The sequence below is a fragment of the Drosophila albomicans genome, chromosome X, assembly GCF_009650485.2.
Source record: "Drosophila albomicans strain 15112-1751.03 chromosome X, ASM965048v2, whole genome shotgun sequence".
In the NCBI taxonomy this organism is placed as follows: domain Eukaryota; kingdom Metazoa; phylum Arthropoda; class Insecta; order Diptera; family Drosophilidae; genus Drosophila; species Drosophila albomicans.
Genome location: NC_047627.2, coordinates 24,065,517 through 24,079,637, shown reverse-complemented (window position 1 = coordinate 24,079,637; position 14,121 = coordinate 24,065,517). Strand labels below are relative to the sequence as shown.

The 14,121-nt window shown below is 40.3% G+C and overlaps 5 protein-coding genes across 5 annotated transcripts; 1 reads left to right on the top strand and 4 right to left on the bottom strand.

The window, feature by feature from the left end:
• Positions 1-202: 202 nt before the first annotated feature.
• LOC117578306 (uncharacterized) lies at positions 203-2,142 on the bottom strand. The gene has a single exon (XM_034263760.2). It carries the CDS (start codon positions 1,709-1,711, stop codon positions 923-925), a length of 789 nt encoding a protein of 262 aa, XP_034119651.1. The 5' UTR covers positions 1,712-2,142; the 3' UTR covers positions 203-922.
• Positions 2,143-3,031: 889 nt separating this feature from the next.
• LOC117574561 (NTF2-related export protein-like) lies at positions 3,032-3,817 on the bottom strand. Its single transcript, XM_034258436.2, has 3 exons — positions 3,680-3,817; positions 3,527-3,613; positions 3,032-3,454 (listed from the first exon to the last, which is right to left on the bottom strand). The coding sequence occupies exons 1-3, from the start codon at positions 3,686-3,688 to the stop codon at positions 3,146-3,148; spliced, it is 405 nt and encodes a 134-aa protein (XP_034114327.1). The 5' UTR covers positions 3,689-3,817; the 3' UTR covers positions 3,032-3,145.
• Positions 3,818-4,118: 301 nt separating this feature from the next.
• LOC117574541 (putative glutathione-specific gamma-glutamylcyclotransferase 2) lies at positions 4,119-5,238 on the bottom strand. Its single transcript, XM_034258412.2, has one exon. The coding sequence runs from the start codon at positions 5,163-5,165 to the stop codon at positions 4,236-4,238; it is 930 nt and encodes a 309-aa protein (XP_034114303.1). The 5' UTR covers positions 5,166-5,238; the 3' UTR covers positions 4,119-4,235.
• LOC117574550 (uncharacterized) lies at positions 5,236-6,840 on the top strand. Its single transcript, XM_034258425.2, has 2 exons — positions 5,236-5,448; positions 5,502-6,840. Exons 1-2 carry the CDS (start codon positions 5,420-5,422, stop codon positions 6,358-6,360), a joined length of 888 nt encoding a protein of 295 aa, XP_034114316.1. The 5' UTR covers positions 5,236-5,419; the 3' UTR covers positions 6,361-6,840.
• A 1,246-nt stretch (positions 6,841-8,086) lies between these two features.
• Positions 8,087-13,761, bottom strand: LOC117570771 (uncharacterized). The gene is made up of 3 exons (XM_034252620.2): positions 13,705-13,761; positions 8,832-9,138; positions 8,087-8,768 (listed from the first exon to the last, which is right to left on the bottom strand). Exons 1-3 carry the CDS (start codon positions 13,752-13,754, stop codon positions 8,136-8,138), a joined length of 990 nt encoding a protein of 329 aa, XP_034108511.1. The 5' UTR covers positions 13,755-13,761; the 3' UTR covers positions 8,087-8,135.
• Positions 13,762-14,121: the final 360 nt, after the last annotated feature.

Genomic DNA, 14,121 nt, shown 5'->3' with positions numbered 1-14,121 from the left:
TTGTGTTGCTCGCATTTAATTAAATAGTTATTAATACATTTTATGGCTGAAGTGTGGAGAGTAGATATTTTTGCAAATTTTTGGGTGTTTCATTAATTTTTTGCCAGCATTTAACTTTTACATTTAACTATCAAAATTGTTGTAGATCATGTTTGATAAAAGTGTTGAATTTAGCTGTTTTTCTTATTCAGCTGTTTTTGGCTACCAAGTTGGCAGCACTAATGAGAGTTTGTTATGACGTTTATATTTGCTAGAAGTGTTGAAACTAGCAATTTTCTCGATTTCTTTCTAAACGTTTTCCATTCAGCTTTTTTTTTGGCGGTTTGGCTGTTAAGTTGACAGCACTAAGTGTCGAAACTAGCTTTTTTTGAGAATCAGCTATTTGTAGCCGTTTGTCTACCAAGTTAGCAGCACAGTTAGTTGACAAAAGTGTCGAAACTAGCAATTTTTCGTTTTTCATTCAGCTTTTTTTTGCCAAGCTCTTTTCTACCAATTTGGCATAACGAATAAGAGTTTGTTGTTAGAATAGTGTGTGAGTGTGAGGGAGAAGGCACATGCTTAGACCAACATTGAACTCATTGAGTGTTTGAGTGTGAGTGGTGAATACTGTGAGTGTGGTGAATACTATGAGTGTGGTGAATACTGTAGTGAGGTGAATACTGTAAGTGGTGAACACAGTGTGTGAGGTGAGGTGAATACTGTTAGTGGTGAATACTTCGTATGTGGTGAATACTGTGCGTGGTGAATACTGTGTGAGGTGAATACTTCGTATGTGGTGAATACTGTGCGTGGTGAATACTGTGTGTGGTGAGTTAGAATACGTATACGCAATATTGTAAGCAGACTACTTGGGGTCAAGGTCACGCTATCAATTCTCTTAACTTCTCTTCTATTTCTTCTCTTTCTTCTTCACTCCTCACTTCTATTCCAGCCACTGCATGCTGAATCGCTGCTCGAACGTGATGCGATTATAGACACCGACATCGGCCAATTGCAGCGGATCGGTGTAGTAAGCATAGCGTCTGATATCCAACATGGCGACATCGAACATCTGCTTCCAGCTGGTCAAATCCGTAACACTCATGTGGATGGGCATCTGGGGATCGGGAATATCGATGGCCGCCTGGAGGCGATCAAAGGCCTCCGCAATGGGACCCACAGAGAGATTCACCCAATACTCCGCCGGAAAGCGTTTATTCTCACAAAATGGCGCACCTTTGCGCATGATGAAGACGAGCATCAGAATTTCGTAGCGTTCGGAGCTCTCGTAGAATCGCTTGGTGCGCGTCTTCTCCACAAAATCGATGAGCAGAATGAGAGGCGTGTAATTCTGGAGATGCATCAAAAGCTCGCGGTCGGTCCAAAGATAACGTGAGGCGCCGCCGCCAACAGCGTTCGATTTAACGGTTAACATGCTCATTGCGTTGGCTAATTGATGATGTTGTTGTTGCTGTGGATGCTGTTGTTGTGGATGTTGTTGTGGATGCTGCTGAGGATGTCCCTGTGGATGCTGTTGAAGATGTTGCTGCTGTTGTGGTTGCTGTTGTGAATGTTGTTGCTGCGAATGTTGCTGCTGCTGTTGTTGTTGTTGTTGTTGTTGCTGGGCTGTTGTGGCAGCAATGGGCGCTGCACTCGTCACACTTGGACTGGGCATGGCCAGGAGAATGCCGATGCCGCCAGTTTGTCTCAGGCAGCCAATCTCCTCGACCATCAGCTGCTGCTTCTCCTTCTCCTTCTGCTTCTTCTTATTCGCTGTTGCTGGGCGGCCAACAACTGGGCCAAGGTCAACTTGCCAAACTTGGGTGGTTTTTGGGTTGAGTTCCCTTGACACACACACACACACACAGATGCACGCACACACACACAAACGCACTCACAAGCTCTCTCTTACACCTCCCTCACTTCTCTCTCTCTCTCTCTCTCTCTTTCACACACACGTGTTGACCACTGCAATTTTCCCTTTCAACCTTTTATAACAATTACAGTTTTTAATTTGATTGCTATTTTAAGAATGTTCCACCAGCTGCGGACGTTGCAACTGCTGACTGCACCGATTGTTGTCACGCGAGTGGCAAGTGTCAAGTGCGTGCAACAGACGACGCGTTGCAACGTGACGTCGACGTCGACGTCGACTTACACTCGGCTTCAAAACTATGCCTATTCTCTCACTATTGGCATAAACAAACTGCGCGCTCTTGAGCTTAGCGACAAGTGCATTACATATGCCCTTATGCTTTGTGCTTGCTCTCTCTTAATGTCAAAGCCAGTGCAGTCGCCCTTAAGCGCCCGCAATGTAAAGCTCTCTCTTAAGCCGACAGTTACATAGGCCCTTAAGCGCTAGCAAGTTATGCTCTGTGCGATTACACCTGGCATAAAGCTCTCTCTTAAAGTCAAAGCCAGTGCAGCCGCAACAACAGATGTAAAGTGAGCCGACTTCGGTTCAGCTTAGCGATGACACGCAGCTCATGTTTTCTGCTCTTGCATTATGCATAGACATCGTTCTCTTTAAGCGCACACTTGTCGCTCTCTTGTCGCCAAGTGCAATGCATGGGCACAGCTGATGGCGACTTCGCTTCTCTTTCTAACACTTACAAATCGCGTAAAGTTCGCTCTTAAAGTCAAAGCCAGTGCAACCATAACAAACAGATGTAAAACTAGCGATAACACGCATCTCATGTTTTCTGCTCTTGCACTATGCTTAGGCTTCGTTCTCTTAAACTAAATTCTGGTGCCAAGTGCAATATCTCGGCTGGCTTTAAGCGCACACTTTTAACATGTTGCTCTCTTAAGCGCCAAGTGCAATGCGTGGACACAGCTGATGGCGTAAATTTATGTTCGCTACTCTTTTAAACATTTACATATCGCTTAAAGCTCGCTCTTAAACTAGCAAGTGCAATGCGTGAATGGGAACATCAGCTGAGCCTAAAGCACACACAATTTACATATGACTAATTATTGCACGTTTTGTACAGAGCTTTCTCTGTTAATTTAAATAGCTTTACATCAGCGTCAAATGCAAACACAATTTATGTTATTTAGTCGAAAAACATTTATTTCTAGTTTTTTTCTCTCTCTTTCTCGCTCTCTTAAGCTTAATGCGTTTAAATCTAATTAAAACTAATTTTAAGCTAGATTTGTAAGCGCTTTATAACGGCTCCTGCAGGCGATAGCAATCAGAGGCAATTTTCCATTTATCATTCTCGGCCGTTATCACAAACGATTGCTGAAAATTGCGCGCAGCCTGATCCGAATATTTCACTGTGCCGCTGGCCAGGATAATGTATGTGGTCTGATTGCCCACGGCAGCATCCAAAATCGGTTGCGCATCCAGCGTGGTCAGTTGATGGCGCGATGAGGGCAACTCTTCAAAGTAGCGTTCAATTGTTTCACGTCCAGTGGCGCCATTGCCATTCCAACTGAACGTCGCGCTATCGATGTACAGTCGTCCCATTTGCTAAAATTGTGTTTAAAATTGCATTTGTTATTTATTTCATCATTGCCGGCAACTTTGTTGTTGACCGCTTACATGTCGCCGATTGTCCAGGGAGGCATAGTACAGACGTGTGAAGTCTTCGGCTGTGCGACACGCCGCTTCTACTTTGGTACGCAGTTCCTTAAAGATGCACACATAGTTTCTGTTATTTTAATGCCTCAACAATATAAATAATTATTTACTCACGCTGTTCATATTTCTGTTGTTGGAAATGCCGCAGTGAAGTGTGACCACTATTTCAATTTCAAATTATGCCAACATCGTGGTAACAATGTTCTGCTGGTCACACTGACAATTGTTGCCTTTTATGTTTATCGAGAGGCTTGACAGTGAATACTACGCAACCGTAAATTATTAATACTCGTTAGCAATGCTTAATTTTTATTATAAATTTTATTAAAATTATGTTTACGTAATTACATTAACTTTTTTAATTAATTTTTTTAAAACTTGCTCGTCGACCATTCGTGTAGTTATCGTAGTTCACTAATATCGACAGCAATCGATTTATTTATTGTCACCTATAAAAATGGCGCCGGTCATCATAAATTATGTGCAATCTACGCAGATTTATAAATCTCTTCCCTCCAACAAGCGATAATAAATAAAAAAAACACAGCGGAAATGGCTTAACAAACACAATACCATATATTTCATACTAAAGGAATGAACATAAAGCAACATACATATGCTAGTCATCATATAAATTATGAAAATCAGACGCGCGCCGCCGACGTCGTCGTCAAGAGCTTTCGAGTTGCTGCAACTGTCGATGCAGATAGGTTTCCCGCCAACCAGGACGCTGGAAGCGCAACAGCAACTCCTGCAAACCCTGTGCGAGCTCCTCATGCTGTTGCTGTGGCGTTTCAAGTGCTAAGCAAACGTTTAATATGTTTTCAATTTCGGCGCATAGAGCACGCTCCAACAACAACGGTTCGTCGTGCTCAATGTGACGCTGCACGCAGCTCACGAGCTCCGTGAGATGTGCATCGATAACATCGGGAAAGAGTTCACGCATGGCAATCGATAGATTGAACAAATACTCGCGATTTGGCCCGCTGGGACCAGCTGATGTAAATATTTGCTTCGCAATGCACGGCACTTGCCACACATCGCCTGCATAGGAATCGTTGGCCTGTGTTGCCATATACATTATGACTTCTATTGCCGTGCCTTCTGTGTCAACTGGATACTCATGGAAGTGCAAATTGAAGCGTTCGTAGCCATTCTTCTCGCGATAATCCAAGTGATCCAGCACCTGTGACTTTTGCGAGGATGCAATGCGATAGGCAACGCCATAGACTCGATCCGCTTCTAAGTCGCCGGGCAGTAACGTTACGACTCTGCCGGGCTTCTCTGGTATGCCGCGATGATCGATGCTGTGCTGATAGAAACGTCGCTTATAGCCACAAATAAAGCCACGCCTGCGATCGATATAGGGAAAATCGGCCTTCCACACCAGCGACCCATAGCCAAAGATCCACACATCGTCCGCTGTGGGCGCTATGCATTCCGTTTGATTGCTGCGCTCGCTGTCAAAGCTTTGCAGTAATTGGCCATTTCGTTGCTGCTCCTGCGTTCGAAGATGGGGGAAACAGTGGCGGTAAATGTCAGCGACCAGCGCTGATTGATTGTTGTTGCTCAGCCGCAATCCTTGCACAAAACGCAACATTTGGCGCCGCTTCTCAAACGCAACTGCAACAATTAATTCGCTACTACAATTAAACTAGCTTCAGCTGCGACGATTTATCGATACATTTGACAGCAAAGCTCATCGAAGACCGATAACACATCTGGCAACACTGCGTAAACAGCTGTTCGCATAGCGCCGTCACATTCGCACTCACGATTGCTGCCACAGCAACAGCAGAGCGAAAAACGTAAACAAATCGGTTTTTGAATTTATAATTGCACCCGAGGACCAAAATGAGTGGCAAGGACGATCGATCGAAGGAGTAAGTACGACGTAATCACCTGAGCTGCAAATTACTCACTGATTAATCAACAGCAATCGCCGCAATATGAAGCAGCATAAATACTACCACAAGCAGCAACAACAGCAACAGCGTGGCAGCAACAACACCTCATCGAGCTCACCGCAAACGAACGCTGTGCGCAGCCTGGTGGATGTGGCCGACTCCAGCGATGAGCCACGCTTTGCTCGCAAGAACTGGTCGAGCGGCACTCGCTCTTTAGCCCCGCAACAGAGTCGCGAGATGCCGCCACCCGATGGCGAGGATGATGACGATATGGAGCAAGCTGGCGGTGCTCCATTGGATGAGAATGCACGCGCTCAGCTGCGTGCCGGGGACTACAAGCAGATGGCCCAGTTTCCCAGCATGGGTGGCGGTCATTTTAGCTTCGGTGCTGAAAAGGAATGGAACAACATTGCCGAGGGACAAACACAGCTGCACACAAAGGCAGCCAGCAGCTATTTCACGCTGAATCTGGGACTGCTCAATGCGGGACTGCTGACGATACCGTTCTACAAGCGCATGGACTACTCAAGCAGCATGTTTACACGCCAGCAAATTGTTGCACAAACCGAGGCAGCCGAGCGCGCTGAGCGCACGTATCAGGAGCGCGTGCTGCGCGAGCTAAATGGCAATGACAATCAACGCACTGCGAGCGCCAAGTCGCGGGTTCCTTCCGCCGCCAAGTCGGTGGTCAAAGAGCCAACGCCAGTGGCTGTTGAGCCGCCAGATGAACTGGATGAGTTGCTGGCCATGACAAACACTCAACTGGCGGTGACAACGCCAACAACAGTTCCTGCCACGCCGTTGCCCCAAGCAACGACTCCGACTGCAGCTGCAAATGCCAGCAAAAACGATGTGGAGCAGTGGCTGGACAGCGTGCTGGATGAGTAAATTTGGGCTGGCAATCGAGAGAACTTCCTAACTATTCCCACACATTTTAAGTAGTTGCTTAACCACAAGCTAGAAAGTGCCTTGCTTTATGGCACCTTTGAATTTGAATATTATCGAGAGCGTAACAACTTAAAAGTGACGTTAACCAACACTGCTGCAGTGCAGATTGAACCGTTAGTAAAGGAATTCTTTTTAGTGATCTGTTCTTTTTTTTTTTGGTAATCCAAATTTAAAGTGATTTGATGTTTGAATTCTTTAAATCTACAAACAAATTAATAAGGAATACAAATTTCAACTTAACCATATATGTGACGTGTTAAACGTTACGTTAACCAACACTGCTGCAGTCCAGATTGGACCGTTAGTAAAGGAATTCTTTTTAGTGATCCTCTACAGTGCTCATAACTTATTCGGCTCAAACTGTATATTGAACCGTTAGTAAGGGATGTATTTTTTTAGTGATCTATTAATTTTTTTTTTGTTAAATAAGTGATTCGAAATTTAAAATTCTTCAAATTTGCAACAAATTAATAAGAAATACAATTTGAAACTATATTTTTCAAATTTAGAAAGAAATTCAAATTTAAACTTAATCCAAAACATTCAGTTGAGTTTCAAAAATCACATACATATAAGGAAGAGTAATTTACCTCACTGGATTCCAGATTGTGATGGTTATAAGATTATTTTAATTCTAAACACTTTTGCACATAAATGTTCGCTCATAACAATCATAAAACCAAGTTATTATAAAAATGCCGGCTTGCAAAAATAAAAGAATATTCAAAATTATACAAATCAAACGGAATACTTAAAACACCATTCGTTTTTATCATTGTAAATCACTTTTAAATTTTCGCGTGGTTAATTTTTAAAGTGAGAGATATCTAATATACTTATATATGACTTCATCAAATATCATATCATATCATATCATCATTTTGTTCAATGCTTCACGACGAAACGTTTAATCGAAAGGATTGAAAATAAAATAAAAAAGTTAAACTGATTAAAAAATCTAAGGAAGAGCCCGAGGCAATGGATCGGAGGTTATAATGTGAGATTACACTAAGGTAATAAATTATTTGATTTATTAATTTTAATTGTATTTAATTTTGTATGGGTAAAAACGTCTACTTAATGTGGGTCTTAGTCTTTATTATTTCGAAACTTGATTAACTTTAGGTGTCTCTTCTTCTGCTGCTTAGTCAACTGCTGACTTCCTTGCTTCCCAGCTGCTGAATAAGTCAGCGATTGTGTTGGTAGCATTTAAAAGTTGTGAAAGCACTGCAACTTGTTGTGACTTGCAATTTAAAGTTTAATTATTTTTATAATAATATAATTATTTTTTATAATGCTTTTTTTTTTAATATTCTATTATTGTTTTAAGAAAAATTTTCTTTTGTGGTTAAGCATTCAAAGCTAAACTAGTTTTTATGGGAGTTAGGTAATCTTGGAATTTTTGAGAGAATGAGGAAAAGGGAAATATCGTTAGTGTTGCAAATTTTAAAGATCAATAGCTAGTTAATATACTAATTTATGATAATTTTGGGTAATATTATAATTTTTTCAATTCTTTATAAATCTTTGACGCGACTTTAAAGCTTTAATCTAAAACGAATTCAATTAATGAAAAAAGTTGAAAAGGTATCATATTTTATTGCATGAATTAATGATATTTTAGTTTTACAATAGAGTCGAAGACCCCAACAGTTTTCCCTTTTATTAAGTGTACTATTAAATAATAGATTTAATATAATACATAGAAATAAGTTTTACAACAACCACTCGAAATCTTCGCCATGCTCATCACATGGTTGATCCGAAACGAAGCCATCGTCGTTGTCAAAGTCCGTGCAGCTGTAGAGTTGTTGATAGAACTCGGTGAGATTGGCGTGCACCAATTTCATGAGCTCACACGTTGTCTCCAACACAACCATGCGCTCCTGGACACGACTATCGCGCACTTGGAGCTCGCTGCGCAGCTCCTTCACAATGGTGTTGAGCCAGCGAAAGAGTACGGCAGCATCATCGGTGGGCAGCACCAGCATATCGAGTGGCAGCCCCACTTCATTGCGCAGTTTCTCAATGGAGCCATACGGCCCAGCCATCAAAAGTGCGGCAATGACGCGCACAATCAGATTGAGTGAGTGCAAATAGTTTTGCAGATAGTCCAAGGGATTCACCATGGCAATGGCCATCATCATTTCGGGATAGGCACGCAACCGATACGAATCGAAGCCCAAATCCGTGAGTTTATCGAGCATGGCCCACAGCAGGCAATTGCAGACAATTTGAGCCATAGTATTCAAGGGGCTGGCACTGCGACAACAAATGATCAGATTCAGCATAATGTCCGAGTCATTGATGTCCAGCATGCAAAGGATTTGGCCACACAACTCATGCACCTGCTCAAAGGACACGAATCAAATATCATATCATCATCAATAAGTGTGATTCACATGCTTTACATGCGTCTCCTCGGTGCAGGCCATGTAATCGAAGCAGCGCTGCATGAACATCGTGCGCTGCACTTGGGTGCTGGCCAAATCATCGTGATGCATCATGTACACCATCATGCCAGTCACGTGCAACGTTGCCAACGGTTCGGCACCAAATTCGATCTCCTCGCGTGACATCAGCTGACCAATGCCATCGATAAGCTCCAGCACATTGTCCGTGATGTGCACAAACAGCGTTTTGTCCTTCAGACTCGAGTGATCAAGTGTTTGACGTAGTTGCTCAATGGCAAAGCCTTGCGGGCGAATGGCAACTGTGCTGCAAAGAGAAGTGCGCGAGAATGAGAAGAGTTATAAGTCTGCGTAGTGTGGGACATGGGTGTGAATGAGATGTCAGTATTGTTTAACAGGTGTCAGCCATGTTTGTTTTCGCAGGCGCGAGCAGCTTTGTTAACTGGCATAAAGCTGATTGCTATGTCATGTTAATCGTGGCCTGCTTAACTGGCATAAAGCTCACTGCTACGCCAATTTAGTTGTGACTTTTGACTAGCTGCTTGCTATGACGAAATCTTGCAATTAATTTAGCATATTGATAATGACAGATATTTAGTGTGCAAATTGCAATTTATCATGTTGAGAAATTAATAATATAATTATATTGTGCTGCTGGGCTGGCTCAGACAACTTAACACTATTTTAATGAGCTGCAAAGCACTCGAAAGTGCGCCATTTTGTTTTGCTCTCTTTGTGCACAAGCTGTGGAATGTGTGCTACAACAACAGCCACAACCACAACAACAACAGCAGCAGCGTCTTCGCTGTATATATGTGTGTGTGTGTGTGTGTGTTTGTGTGTGTCCTTGTCGATGCTGGGCAAAATGCAAGTGCACGCGCGACTCGCGCATTTTAGCATAAAAGTTGCCGCTCCACGCCCATCTACGCCTGCCCCTCCCCTCTCACCCACCCACCCATGCAGTTGGCTGCTTGAAGTTTCTTTGCACACTTGGAAATATCTGCTCATTATGCATTCATATTTTGCAATTACTTTGCTAGCGCACAAGAACAACAACAACAACAACGACGAAGTCGCGACAGCTAAAAGCGCAAATGTGCGACGGCCAGAAAGAGACAACAACACAGTTGCGAGGCCAAAGCATGCTGCCTAACTGTTAACGAGCAAGCGGCGACTGTTAAGTTGTTGTTGCTAGCTTACGTATATATGTATGTGTGTGTGTGTGTGTGTGTGTGTGTTTCTTCTTCCTTTCTCTGGCCATGTGTTCGTGTGTTCATTTTGCATTTTTGTTATTTGCCATTTGGCCCATTTGTGTATAGAATTTGCATATTCAGATTTTAATTATGCAGCCGCATGAAAAGATTAACAACTTTTGCACAAGACGACGCGCGGCATTGTGCATTTTGATATGTATTTTAATTATGCATATTTTGCACAAAAGCTCAGCTCAGCTCAGGAGACAGTCATCACCTTAGTGTGATGTCATTACAACCAACACACACATACATATGTATGTACATACATAAGTGCTGTGCATTCAACTTAACCTCACTTTATGCTCTCCTTCAACAAGCAAACCAAATTAAAATTCCCTTTTTAGATAGTATCTGACAAAGTAGTAAATTGTTCAGCGCAAGGTGCATTGGCATTGTGCCAGATTTATCAGCCAATTATGCAAATCAGCTTATGGTTGTATCTTCTTATATCGCTGCTAATCTATCTATTATTGTCCTGTCCAAAAAGTCGCAATCAATGTTCTCACAGTAAGCTTCACTTCAATTACGAGCGCATAAAAGCAACAAATTAGCTGGGCAGGGTTGTTCCCACCCCTCTTCTTGTACCCCTTCCCCTTCCTCATCCTCATTCTCATGTAGTGCAATTGAAAAGTGTCACAAGTGTGGCCAAAAAAAAAAAACAAATGAAGAAACGAGTAGAGTGGATAAAGAGTGGCATAACAATCATAACGATAACGATAATCATCATCAGAATGACGATTAATAGCAACTACCCTTTTATTAGCATACATATTGAGTGGCTATTTATACCCTGTATGCCAGCTAAAGAAGGTATATACGACTTGATGGATGGAAATTCTTCATTTTCGAGTCAAAAGTGTAACTTCTTCTACTTTATAGGGTATTTAACAGTCGTTTTCACATTAGAGGGTATCTATGAGTTGATCAATTTACTAAACAGCATCAGATCGATACGTATTGCATAATAAAACACATTTATTATGTAAATAATCAGTGGCAAAGCCCATTTGAAGTGTTTACAGGGTATCTGCTAGTCAGGCTTTCGCTTCTATGTAATATTAAAGCTGTATTTTTAAGTTTGGCTGTGAATTGCAGTGCTACCTTCCACTTTAGCAACTATAGGTGACTTTGAACTAATTTACAGAGTATCTGTTAGTCAGTCAATCTATAACAGTAGCAGCAAATTTTAATACAGCACATTTAAACATCTCATTTAGCTGTGAAAATAAACTTTAAAGAGTTAAATGAAATCATTTGCAATGCAATCTTAATTTACAGGGTATCTACTAGTCGTCTATGCTGCGTTTTGTAGTGTTCGCTTTTTTAGGGGTGAGTTCGTTGTTTATTTTACGAGGCGGCCAATCTGTAAATTTTACGCCTAATTTAAGACAAATTGTTGACATACAGTTGGCACTTTTTTTTGGCCACTGTTCGGAAGGCGGCGAGGGGCGTGGTAAAGTGAGGAAGAGGGGGGAGCAAGGGGTAGGCGTGCCACAAAAGCCAACAGATTTTCATGTCATTATGAGCTGATTTGTTGTTGCCAGCGATAGAAGCCTGAAGGCGGTTTTTTTTTTTTGTTGTTTTCTATTTTCTAGTTGTTAACGAAGATGTTGGGAAAGGGGTGGGTAAGGGGAAGGGAAGGTGGTCTGTGGGAAGACAGTTGGAAGCCGCTTCAAAGCAAATATGTTCAATTTCAATATTATTTCAACTCACTAAATTGACAATTATTTTGGCGAGCTCAATCTCTGTTTCTCTTTCTCCTTCTCTTCTTCTCTCCCTATCTCCACTCTTCCCTTCTTCACCATAGACCACATTACTTTCTGGTCTCATATTTCCCCATAAACAAAGACAGCTTTCTTCAAACACTTTTGTTTTGTTTACATCGAATGTCTGCCTAAGATCGATTCCCTCTGATTTCCTCATATAAACAAATCTCATATTTATAATATGACAAATTTCCATGGTTTAAGCAAATAAATTCGGTTTCGTTTATGATATGATATAATATGATTCCATGTAATCTGGGCAAAACAAAAAAGTATCTTAAATTTAAAAGTTCAAAGTTAAGAAATATTAAAATTATTTTTGTATGTATTACTATACTACATCGATATACCAAACACAGTCTTTGGTATATGTTTGTATTTTTGCGATATATTAATTTGGTATATTTTAAGAATAATACCGCACAAGAATAATCAAGCTCTCTCTATTGTAGATTTATTTTTTGTTATAGCTAATATCGCCTTCGAATCGATTTCTCTTAAAAAATCGCATATTAACAAAATTGAATTTAATCAAGTTTTGAGATTGATTGAAATTGAGATTAAATAAATATAATACATAACTTCAAAATTATTATAATATTATTTATTTCTTCACATTCATATTGTAATAATCTTACTAAAAATGTGAGTTAAGGAAAATATTATCAAAAGTTAAGTAAAAGTTAAGTAAGCAGTAAAAAGCTTCATTACATTTTTATGGTTATTAAAGTATAATTTGAACTTTAGAAATAATATTTAAGTTTGTTATTTTTACGATAAGATCTTGAAAAAAATACTTACAAATATTTAACTAAATAAGTTTTTCAGCTGAGTACAAAATGTAAAGCCAAACTTGAGCTACATTTCTATAAATTATTTTTTACATCTTTCAGTGTGGGAAAATTTGTTGAAATATCAAAGATAATCTTCAGCATTGTACAGCTGTAACTGGATTGGATCAACAGTAAACAAATAAGACTCGCAACTGAATTTTCCGAAAGTGGTATGTAATATTTTCACTTAAGGAATATTTTAAAAGCGAAACTTTAACTAAAGTACTTCTTAGGTGACTTCTTGCGACTCGATGAAATGATGAGAGCAAATGAACAACATCATTTGTGGTGCTCATCGAAAGTCCTGCCTCGAGGATTCTATGAATGTAAGTTAAGTGGAGTAGAGCGTTTAAAGCAAATTAACGAATTCAATTCTATTTATTTCAGGTTCATTTCTGGAGTAGCTGCATTAGATCAATGTAAGTATATGAACTCAAAGCATAAATAGAAAGTAAATTAACGGCTTCAATTCAATTCATTATGCAGATTATATCTTTATATACTATAACTCATAAAGATAACGATACTTGATCTGCCCATGAATGTTTGCAAGCTTTGATCCTGGAGATCATGCATCTCATCTAAGTGATCGTTGCTTTGTGATCGGTGGTCAACTTTAATGCCTTGGATCACACATTAAAATAGCAGTGCATTCAGACTTCGCTTAAACCTGATTATGATGCACAACAAACGAGAAGCTTAAGCTATTTGATTATGCGAATCATTTATTTGCCAAGCTATCCAACAATATCGATTCCATATGCAGAGACTGCACCCAGATGGTAATACTACTTAAATAACCCAACTATATATCAGATTATTTACTTTTTGTTTGCTAGATTGTTTGTCATCTCGATGCTGGGAATTGTCACTTGACCTTCGTTAAACTGTGAATGATTGAAGCCAAGTCAAAGGAGCAGGAACAACACTCTTTAAATTTCTACAAGTTTAGTTCAAATCGAACTGAGAATGGAGTCTTCAAACTCTCCCTAAAGAAATATGTGTGCACTTCACTTACGGCTCCATTTCCTGCTCACGTTTCTTACTTAACTTTTTGTTGCTTGCCATGCAACTCTCGAGAAATAACTGCGCTCCAATCTGATGATCGATTCTTTGGCATGACAAACAAGTTGGCTCTCATTTGATCGAATTCCCCAAGTTCGAACTGATTTTGTGACTCGAAATTTCTATGCGGGGTTTGAAGAGCTTCAATCAAACGCTGAGTAAGTTCTCTCTTTACGAGGGTTTTCCATACAGTTATTGATAACTTTTTAATGCTAAATTAGAGTGAACTTTCTTTTTTTAATATTTTCAATTTAAATAAATTTTATAAGAAATTTGATCTTTGCTTGAAAAAAGTTCTTAATGAAAGTATGTATAAAAAGAGAAGCGATTATTTTAATTAAGTAAGAGAGTTCCTTATATAACCGATAGT

What these genes read in the sequence shown, in the direction of transcription:
- LOC117574550 (XM_034258425.2), top strand. Translation starts at nt 5,420, where the DNA reads ATGAGTGGCAAGGACGATCGATCGAAGGA. An exon ending in AAGGACGATCGATCGAAGGA is followed by an intron (nt 5,449 to 5,501) that starts GTAAGTACGACG and finishes ATTAATCAACAG; the next exon opens with CAATCGCCGCAATATGAAGC.
- LOC117570771 (XM_034252620.2), bottom strand. Translation starts at nt 13,754, where the DNA reads ATGGCAAGCAACAAAAAGTTAAGTAAGAAACGTGAGCAGGAAATGGAG. An exon ending in CGTGAGCAGGAAATGGAGCC is followed by an intron (nt 9,139 to 13,704) that starts GTAAGTGAAGTG and finishes TTCTCTTTGCAG; the next exon opens with CACAGTTGCCATTCGCCCGC. An exon ending in CCTGCACCGAGGAGACGCAT is followed by an intron (nt 8,769 to 8,831) that starts GTAAAGCATGTG and finishes TCCTTTGAGCAG; the next exon opens with GTGCATGAGTTGTGTGGCCA.
- LOC117574561 (XM_034258436.2), bottom strand. An exon ending in CCCTGGACAATCGGCGACAT is followed by an intron (nt 3,455 to 3,526) that starts GTAAGCGGTCAA and finishes ACACAATTTTAG; the next exon opens with CAAATGGGACGACTGTACAT.
- LOC117574541 (XM_034258412.2), bottom strand. Translation starts at nt 5,165, where the DNA reads ATGTTGCGTTTTGTGCAAGGATTGCGGCTGAGCAACAACAATCAATCA.
- LOC117578306 (XM_034263760.2), bottom strand. Translation starts at nt 1,711, where the DNA reads ATGGTCGAGGAGATTGGCTGCCTGAGACAAACTGGCGGCATCGGCATT.